This window comes from Brassica napus, chromosome A2 (genome assembly GCF_020379485.1).
Source record: "Brassica napus cultivar Da-Ae chromosome A2, Da-Ae, whole genome shotgun sequence".
NCBI lineage: Eukaryota > Viridiplantae > Streptophyta > Magnoliopsida > Brassicales > Brassicaceae > Brassica > Brassica napus.
This window is the reverse complement of record NC_063435.1, coordinates 8,954,169-8,963,710: the sequence shown is the minus strand read 5'-3', so window position 1 is coordinate 8,963,710 and position 9,542 is coordinate 8,954,169. Positions and strand designations below refer to the sequence as shown.

The 9,542-nt window shown below is 30.9% G+C and overlaps 2 protein-coding genes across 3 annotated transcripts; both read right to left on the bottom strand.

The window, feature by feature from the left end:
• Window positions 1-434: 434 nt before the first annotated feature.
• On the bottom strand, window positions 435-2,909 carry LOC106392328 (putative caffeoyl-CoA O-methyltransferase At1g67980). Of its 2 annotated transcripts, none has more exons than XM_013833146.3 (5): window positions 2,773-2,909; window positions 2,559-2,644; window positions 1,671-1,815; window positions 965-1,096; window positions 435-868 (listed from the first exon to the last, which is right to left on the bottom strand). In XM_013833146.3, exons 1-5 carry the CDS (start codon window positions 2,824-2,826, stop codon window positions 584-586), a joined length of 702 nt encoding a protein of 233 aa, XP_013688600.2. In that variant the 5' UTR covers window positions 2,827-2,909; the 3' UTR covers window positions 435-583. The 2 variants fall into 2 exon arrangements, with proteins under 2 accessions (XP_013688600.2, XP_013688608.2); XM_013833154.3 differs by having other exon boundaries at window positions 435-865; window positions 2,773-2,908.
• Window positions 2,910-3,876: 967 nt separating this feature from the next.
• LOC106392316 (putative caffeoyl-CoA O-methyltransferase At1g67980) lies at window positions 3,877-5,465 on the bottom strand. The gene is made up of 5 exons (XM_013833136.3): window positions 5,235-5,465; window positions 5,013-5,098; window positions 4,777-4,921; window positions 4,399-4,530; window positions 3,877-4,293 (listed from the first exon to the last, which is right to left on the bottom strand). Exons 1-5 carry the CDS (start codon window positions 5,286-5,288, stop codon window positions 4,012-4,014), a joined length of 699 nt encoding a protein of 232 aa, XP_013688590.1. The 5' UTR covers window positions 5,289-5,465; the 3' UTR covers window positions 3,877-4,011.
• Between the last annotated feature and the right edge of the window lie 4,077 nt (window positions 5,466-9,542).

Genomic DNA, 9,542 nt, shown 5'->3' with positions numbered 1-9,542 from the left:
TATATATATAACTCTTTACATATATGTATATATATATGCATATAACGGATCGAATTAGATATATATGTTCCTAAAAATATTGGTATTTGTGATTTGTTTCCTTTTTTAATATTGTATTTTAGTATTTGATTTATTTCGTAGAATTATGGATATCAAGCTTTTTTTGTTAAAATCAAAACGAATAATAAATCAGATCAAAACGGATAATGGATCGAATTAGGCTTTTGATTTGTTATCTGTTTTGATTCGAATCCAAAAATCTAGAGTTTAAAAGAAGAAATTTTATTAAAAATACATATATTTATAAATATACTGTATATATATAAAGACATATTTTCTCATTTTAATACGCCAACGGTAAGCCGTTTGATGGGGAAAAAAAAACTCCAGCGGTGGATCCGCAAGCGGGACTATTCTTCTAATTTAAAAACTGGTTATGGGAAGAAGATGTTGGGTGATCATCAATCAAACACACTATTACAACCAAATTTCATATCAGAAAAACAAACGACGATAAGTAATTATTGAAGCATCTAACAGTTTTATTCCTAACTTTGGTCTTAATATTTAAATAGTCTTTTGCTCACACAAGGCGTCTGCATAGAGTGACACCATCTCCAACGGAGATCTGAGAGATTTCCACTCGAGGATCCAAAGCCAATTTCTTATTAAATTCTATTAGAGCCGCTCTTGATTCCCTCATAAACTCAGGAACGCTCTCTTCTTCCTCAACCACAAAACTAAACCACAAGGTGTTGTCGAATGCAATGATTCCTCCAACCTTCACCAATTTCAGAAATCTCTCAAGGAAGTTGATGTAGTTTGGCTTGTCAGCATCAGCAAATATGAAATCAAACTCCTGATTCTTCTTTTGTCAATGTGGGGGAATTAATATGTATGATCATTAGCCAAACAATAGTTAAGCTTAAGGAGTAAATTATAGGAACACATGTTTTTCACTTACGTCGTTAACCAATTTGTCTAAGACCTCCATACCATCGCAATAGATGAAATTGATCTTGTGATCAACACCTGCTTTCTTCATAAACTCTAATCCCACTTCATAGGCTTCCTTGTCAATATCAATTGCAGTAATCTGCATCCAAATTTCATTTAACCTTAACCAGGACCGTTGTTCAATCTTAAACAATTTGTTGAGCGCCTACCCAAATTTTGTTTTTCTTTTTTTTTTTAAGAATGTTAAATTTATTCAAATCAAAAAAAAAATTTACATCAAGTGTGGCTATGTTTCAGAGTTTGTGTAAGAGTAAACTGAATTTAGAAAACAACTTAACCCCTCACTCTGACAAAAAAAAAAAAAAAACTTAACCCCTCACTAGCTTCTTGTATCAAACCAGACCTCTAAAGCTCTGGAGAATTTCGACACCCTCCCATTCTCAAAGAAGATATGCGATTTCTTACTCCTTTATCAATGAATTCTAGCAAAAAATTTTAGGAATTTTTTTTTTTCAAATGTAGTTAATCCTGAAACCATTTTCTTGAAAAGAATTACATGTCTCAATTTCTAATTTTATTTAAAACTTGCTTCAATTTATATTGAGGTAAGTTTAATAAACAAAATAAATAAATAAATATATATATATAGTTGCACATGCTAAAGTATGAAAGATGCCAACAATATGATTATTAGCAAGAAGAAGAAACATTACGCGACCATCTTCAGGCAAAGCAAGGGCCGTGGTGAGAAGAGAGTAACCAGTGAAAACACCGAGCTCAAGAGTGTTCTTAGCGTTTATGATCTTTAAAAGCATCGATAGAAAAATGCCCTCATCCACTGGAATCACCATTTCGATTCTGCGTTTTTTCATTAAAACAAGAAAAATGAAAGTATAAATACAACTACTTGTTGACAAAAAAAAATACAACTACTTAGTTATATCTATCTAAAATGGAAAAACTTTTATTATTTGTATTAAAAAAATAAGAATATTTTTTATTCAATTCTCACGCTATTTAAATAAAATTTAACAAACAGGTTATACAGTAAATCTATTAATTAATACAATTAGTTAATCAATACAGTAAATTAATAAAAAAATATCCGTAACATGTCGGAACACTATACAATATGACATAACACGATAACATAATAAGATAATAATATTTAAAATATTATTAAAAAATATATGGTCTCAATAAAATCATAAATTGATTATTATTAGATATATATTTTTGTCAACAATTATCATTATCATGTATACAAATATTATATAAACATAAAAAAAATATTTTATAATTTATTTTTATTTAGAATGAACTTCTTATATACTTTTAGTTTTTATTTTAATATTTACTGCTATTTTCTTGAATAAAACATGTATAAAATATATTATATAATCGAATAAAAATTAAATTTATAAAATTTAATCATTATATATAATATCATAAAGTATATTTTAAAAATAATTTATTTTATATTTATCTAAATTGAAATTTTAATAAAATTAATAATTCTATAACTTATAATTTTCTATAGTCCTAATACTATTAATTTATAAAGATTTTGTTGTATGATCCTATTGGTTAAAAAGACGTACAAGTTCCCAAATTTCTCTTCTGTTACTTTCCTAAGCTCCTTGAGCAGCGCATGCTCTCTTGGATACGCTGACGTCTCCATGATGTACTGTGTCAATCGAGCACAACCACAACCACATATATCAAAGATCTTCTTTTATCCAGACAACCAAACTTTGCTGATCAACAAAACTGTTATGAAATATTTTTGAAAGAAATTATAGGATTAAAACAAACTTGTCTCAGAGCTTCGCTCTTGAGGATCCCTTTCGGAGGTATTTCATCCGACATCTCAGTCTCGTGATTGTGAGGAGTCTTCTTATAGGTGTCTTTGTAATAAAGAAAAATGTTACGCTTTGGTCATTGGCTGGTGTGCATATGCATGTGTTTTATAAAGAAAGATTTGAAAACACTTGTGTCATATCCTTTGTGTGGATATGTAATTTAGGCAGAAAATACTGAGCTGAAACACGCTAATATGCATATATTCTATATAAAAAATGTGAAACACACAAATTACACATGACCTCGAAAAGCTGAAGAAAATAAAATCTATTGGTACATGATCTTCCTTTTTTTGTGCACGTTGGTACATGATCTTCCATAATGGACCCTGTGAACCCTAGTGACGAATTTCTCGGAAGCCCATCTCCACAAACGTAAGAAGATTTATTGAGCTTGTAATAGTCAAAAGATCAATGATGTTTAATAATATTCAACGTTCATATTCATTATTTAGGTTACTTCACCAATTAATAACTACGAATGGGAAATTAAGGGAGGAGAAGACTTTACATGATGAAATATTCGAAGGAAAGAAAACAAATATAAAAGGAAAGAGAGGTCATCAATGGAGGGGTAACTCCATAGAAACACACAATTACTACACATTTACTATGTTCTACCAGTTCATTATACAAAAAGAATTTCCGCTCAAACTTGATTCTAAAATGGATGCATAGACAGTTCGAATCCCAAATACAACTATCAAATATATTTATATTTATTAGACTAAATTTTTAAATGCATCATGTATTCTACTCTAGATCAAATATATTTATATTTATTATTTATATTTATTTTCTCCAAGCTAAGATAATGTGCATATTTCTACTGTATTTTACTCTCGATTTGATACAATTCATACACATTTTCATATTTTTGCTTCTAAATATCTATCTTTTATTTTTTTTTCCACAAGCAAATTCAAATCTTTTTATTTTATTTTATATACCAATATTTCGGTTGGTTAAATTTTTAGTTCAACACAAAATTAAAAGTTTGTTTTCTAACGATCATTGTTCAACAGATGACAGATGAGTATGCGAAGAAGATGTGGTGTGATCATCAATCAAACACACCATTAAATGAAAATCAGTGATAAAATGACGAAAAGTGATTATTGAAGTATCTAACACACCATTAATTTATTCCAAACTCTCAAACTTTAATCTTTATTCTTAAGTAGTCTTTTGATCATATAAGGCGTCTGCAGAGCGTGACACCATCCCCAATGGAAATCTGAGAGACTTCGACACGAGTATCCAAAGCCAATTTCTTATTGAACTCTATAAGAGCCTCTCTATATTCCCTCATATGATCAGGAACTCCCTCTTCGTCCTCAGCCACAAAACCAAACCACAAGGTGTTGTCAAACGCAATGATTCCTCCAACCTTCACCAATTTCAGAAGCCTCTCATGGAAGTTGGGGTAGTTTGACTTGTCAGCATCCGCAAATGCGAAATCGAACTCCTGATTCTGTTTTTTTTTTTTCAAATGTGGAATATGTACGTACGATCATTAGTCAGAAATAGTAAGTTCAGCTTAATTACTAAATAATAGGAACATATTTTTTTAACGTACATCATTCACCAATTGGTCTAGGGCCGTAATACCATCGGAATGAATGAAATTGATCTTGTGATCAACACCTGCCTTCTTGATAAACTCTAGTCCCACTTCGTAGGCTTCTTTGTCAATATCTATTGCAGTAATCTGCATCCAAAATATTGTTCTAGAATGTTGGACAATCTCAAACTATTTATGGAGCCTATGTAAATTTTGTTTATCAAATAGATAGTTGATCTGTCAAAAGAATTACTTAAAAAGGTTATGAGTCCCAATTTATATTTCTTATTTAAAACTTGCTAAAGATTTTTTTTTCATCGTTTTAGTTCCACATGCTAAAGTATATACTATGTAAATAATATAAACGATTATAGCAAGAAGCAGAAACATTACGCGGCCATCCTTTGGCAAAGCAAGGGCTGTGGTGAGAAGAGAGTAGCCGGTGAAAACACCGAGCTCGAGAGTGTTCTTAGCGTTCGTAATCTTTAAAAGCATCGAGAGAAAAAGGCCCTCATCAACCGGAACTTCCATCTCGCTTCTGCATTTTTATTAAAGAAAATTCAATTAAAAATCAATAAAAATATAACTGGTTTAATTAGGATCCTATTGATTAAAATAAGAAGACTTACAAATTGCCATATTTCTGCACTGTAGCTTTACGAAGTTCCCTGAGCAGCTCATGCTCTCTTGGATATGCTGACGTTTCTAAGATGTACTGTGACGGTCGAACACAACCAAACATATCAAAGATCTTTTCTTATATCCAGACAAAACCAAACTTTGCATATTAACAAAACGTATATGTCGATCATGTAAAGTTTTGAAAGAAAATTATAAAAAGAAACAAAAACCTGTTTCAGAGCTTCGCTCTTGAGGATCCCTTTGGAAGGTATTTCATCCGCCATCTCTCAGTCTCGTGATGGTGAGGATACGTTTGGAAGGTGTCTTAGTTATAAACAGACAGATTTACACTTTGGTCAGTACTGGCAACTTCTGGTCAAACTAATTGTGCAGCTAAGGGTAAAAGAGTCTAATGCGAGAATTAAGGACCAATAGCTATGGATCTTATCTGTTGTCAAAAAGAACAAAAATATGGATCTTATCGACGACCTTTCAATCAAGGCTTAGGTATAAAATTCAATTATTTGGTTCGTTTTCGATGCTAATATACTTACGTTTATTTATTTTTAAGCTAGAAGTGTTGAAAGATGTTGTGGGGTGGGGGGAGTACTAGTGGATGACCAATCCACAATGTATTATTCATTGACTAGTCTTATAAATTATTGGCTGTGATGCGTGACTTTTTTGTTTCCTTTTTTCTAGAAAAAGTTATATAGCAATGTCATTAATTTGAAGAATTCATCAATAGATAAAGCATTGTTTTCTGTAGATTATGTATTTATATTGTATGTACAGTACATCATTGTAAACTTTATCCTTATCTACAAGTAAGTAATAAAAAAAAACAGAAGCTTAATCTCGATATTAATCTGATGAGATGAAACCACAAATTTGGTCAAAGTATAGTTTATTCAAGCAAACTATTAAACTAACAAAACATATGTACATCAGAAGTAAGGGAAACACTTCATCTGTATAATACACATGCATAAACCCTAGCCATAACCAAAGTACGACCGCAAGTCTTTGTATTGTACTTATCACATTCCACGATGATGTCCAGTGCTGACGAGTTTCTTCAACCGACACAGAAACTTACTAGCAGTGGATATGTGGCGACGTATGTCTGCATTGGATTTGGCCTTCTTCAAACTGTAGCTCTTCAGATAGATGCTACGACGTCGTCTATAATCATCGTCTTCCTGACTAAATACAAAGTCGGCACTCAGTTTTTCTGAAGTTACTTCTTCATCACGTATTGAGTTCTTTGGGTTTCCTTCTTGATCCCAAGCTTTTCCGTAGATCCAATTCTCGGTTTCCATCATCGATAATATAGCAGATTTTTCTTCTAACTAGCTCTCTATGTAAAGAAAAAACTGACGGATAAATTAATTAGTGGTAGAGTATTAGGGTATATATATACACAGCCTTATTTTTTTTCCTTTTTTGAAATATCAAATATACTGGATAATCAGAGAATTTTATTTAAAAAGAAATATATATATATATATATATATATATATATATCCAATAACAAAAAAAGGAAAAAATAACTCATTAACATAAACCCTCACACAGAACAGTAGAGAGAGAGAACTCTACCAGCCGCCAGAGAAAAAAAAAGAAAGATTTCTGAGTTCCCCTCTCCGGCTTCCAGGAGTCTCGTAGGTGTCATAAGAATGCTTATAGGTCTTGTAGTAGGTTCATTTGGTCGATATGAAGCTTTTGTTGTTTTTTGGATGGTATCGAGAGGTAGTTTAGTTCCGTTGTAGTCCTGGTGGTGTGCTTGTTGTCTGAACAGATCCGGATCTTTTTCTGGTGTGCAGTATAGTACTAAGCTGGCTCTGATGTGGTATGTTAATTCTTCTGTCGGATTTGTTGAAGCGTTTCACAGGTATGTCTCTGTGGATCAGCGATTTCATCAATCAACCTCTTACCCTTCCTGTTCGGTTAGTCGAAGGTTCTATCAGTATAAATCTCATCCCTTGGTTCGTTATGTTTATGGTTTCTTGGGTCTGTGTGGCCTTCAGTTTCATGCCTCTAATTCTATGTTGCAATGTAAGCCTCTTAGTGGTTCTAAGTTAGTGACGGGTATTGGTTCAAGTCTTGACCCCGTGGTCTTTGTCATGTATCATTGGTGTATTTGTTTCTTTTGTTTTATCACTTCTTCGTCAGCTTTGGAGTCTTACTCTTGACATCGCGGTTTGTGTCACCAACTTCCTGTCGCTCCATCTGTGTATTCGATGGTTTCCCTTCAATGATTGAAGAGGTTCCGTGCGGTGCATTATTCCTCCTTTGGAATGGTTCTGGTTTGGGTAAGGGGTTCCCTGTGATCCCATGGGTTTGGATGCTCTTCTTTGATATCACTCAAGCTTTAACAGTATTGGTTGGTCCTCTTTTGAAGTCGTTTCCTCGGTCTTGATCCTAGCTTCCGGCTTCTTTAGAGTTCTATGAGGATGTGGCTCCTCTACGCTGAGCTGCAATGGCGGAATCGGTTTGGTTTCCGTTTCTAATGTGATGCTTAATGAAGGTGTCTCTTACTTTATGTTTATCTAAGTTTGGTTATGTTGGAACTATTTTTTGAGCATTAGGAAAAATGTATTCATATGCTAAAAATAGAGTTAATGTGAATAAAAAATAGAAGTTCAAAGTGGGTTGATTATAAATCTTAAAATGACATTTGTAAAATGTCCCACATTGAAAATATGAGGAAAAAATCTTTTATATTTAAAATGGAGAAATCACAACAAAGCTCAAAGCTTTAATATAGTTAGTACTAGGGTCGGTCCGACCTACGGGTGGGAAGTTAGAAAAAAATTATTTTATATGAATTTACATTAATTTTATAAAGCATTTTTTTAGGAAAAATATAGATTAAAAACAATATTATTAACAAAAATAAATAAATAGAATCAAGAGATCATGTTGTTATTTTTAATAAATATTTTTGGACTGAATTAAAGAGACAGTAACTTTCATTATTCTATGAAGAACAATCTAATATAATAAGATTAATGATGTCCGCATATAATTATGCAATGATCATGCGAGAAAAATATGTTAAGGAAAAGCTTATATTATCTAAACCAAAACAACATTTTGTTAGTGTGAGTAGCTTGGTCTGTGTATGTTTTAATTAAAACTAGATTTTGATCCGCACGGGCGTGCGGGTGTATTTTTTTAAAAAATATGATGTTATTTGCTGTTTATGTCACTATTTAGGGTTGGACAAAAAACTCGAACTCGAAGAATTGAACCGATCCCAATCCGAAGAAATAGTACTAAATCCGAACTGGAATTGATTAAATATCTGAATTATTCAAATTTTGGTATTTGAAGAACTGAAACCTAATCAGATCCGAAACGAAGTATTTTGGGTATCCAAAATAGATTTATATACTTATATATTTTAATTATTTTTACATTTAAAATATATAAAGACATCCAGAATATATATGATACTTTTAAGTTTGCATAAATGCTTGAAAATATATACAAATAATCAAACGTAAATATCTTAAATAGTTAAAAAATACTCAAAACTCCGAAAATACGTAAATAATTATTAATTCTCTATCCAAATATTTAAACCAAACCTATTTAAATTGGTTATCCAATTCCGAACCAAATCTTCAAAGATCTGAACTCGACACGAAATCCCAAAAGACCCGAAAATGAACCTGAACACCCACCCCTAATCACTATTGTATATATATATGTGTGTCATCATAGGTTACAAAATACGTGTTATCATATAATTAATCGTATTTTATATGTACTATCAAATAAGTTTTCTTATAATTAATAATATTTTATACGTATAATCATGTAAATAATCACATATATTATATTTTAAAATTTAATATGAAATATAAAAACCATAATCTAAGTTGGTGTTTGAAATTGGGCTTCGTATTGTATTTTTGTTATATATATTGAAAATATTTTTATAATAGTTATTGGAAAATATGTTAGTAAAAATCAAATTTTGAATATATGTATATTTTTGAATGAATTTTTGATATAAATTAATATTAAATTGTTATTTTGATTTGAATATATATATATATCAAGTAACATAGACCCATTATTTTTTAATATAATGTAATGGACTTTCAAATTTTTAGTAGCATAAGCCCATTATTCTTTTTCTTAACTTACTGCTATCCATGTTTCCAAACATAATTATTTTTTAACTACTATCCATATTGCCAAACAATCTCAATGTGTACTTCAACTTTAATAATATAGATGTGATAGTTTTCTCCTAATAAAAGTCATACTTCAACTTCCCTGTCACTCTTTAAATTGAGTACAATATATCGTTATTAAATAAGTTTAGAATTTATTAGATAGGTTTTACTATTAATTCAGAAATTATTAATACTGCAAACTTGCATTATAAATTAACAATATATTTAAATTAAATGATAATATTGCATGAATTTTTTTATAGCATACATGCTCGTATGTAATAAAGAGTTTATGCTGCAGATGTGTGTAATTATCTTGAAAAATATATTTTTGCATTGGTGTAT

Excerpts from the sequence above, each read along its gene's own strand:
- LOC106392328 (XM_013833146.3), bottom strand. The coding sequence starts at position 2,826 with ATGTCGGATGAAATACCTCCGAAAGGGATCCTCAAGAGCGAAGCTCTG. Across the intron at positions 2,645-2,772 it reads AGAGCGAAGCTCTGAGACAA|TACATCATGGAGACGTCAGC; the intron begins GTTTGTTTTAAT and ends CGATTGACACAG. Across the intron at positions 1,816-2,558 it reads GAAGAGAAATTTGGGAACTT|AATCGAAATGGTGATTCCAG; the intron begins GTACGTCTTTTT and ends GAAAAAACGCAG.
- LOC106392316 (XM_013833136.3), bottom strand. The coding sequence starts at position 5,288 with ATGGCGGATGAAATACCTTCCAAAGGGATCCTCAAGAGCGAAGCTCTG. Across the intron at positions 4,922-5,012 it reads GTGCAGAAATATGGCAATTT|AAGCGAGATGGAAGTTCCGG; the intron begins GTAAGTCTTCTT and ends ATAAAAATGCAG. Across the intron at positions 4,294-4,398 it reads TAGACCAATTGGTGAATGAT|AATCAGGAGTTCGATTTCGC; the intron begins GTACGTTAAAAA and ends AAAAAAAAACAG.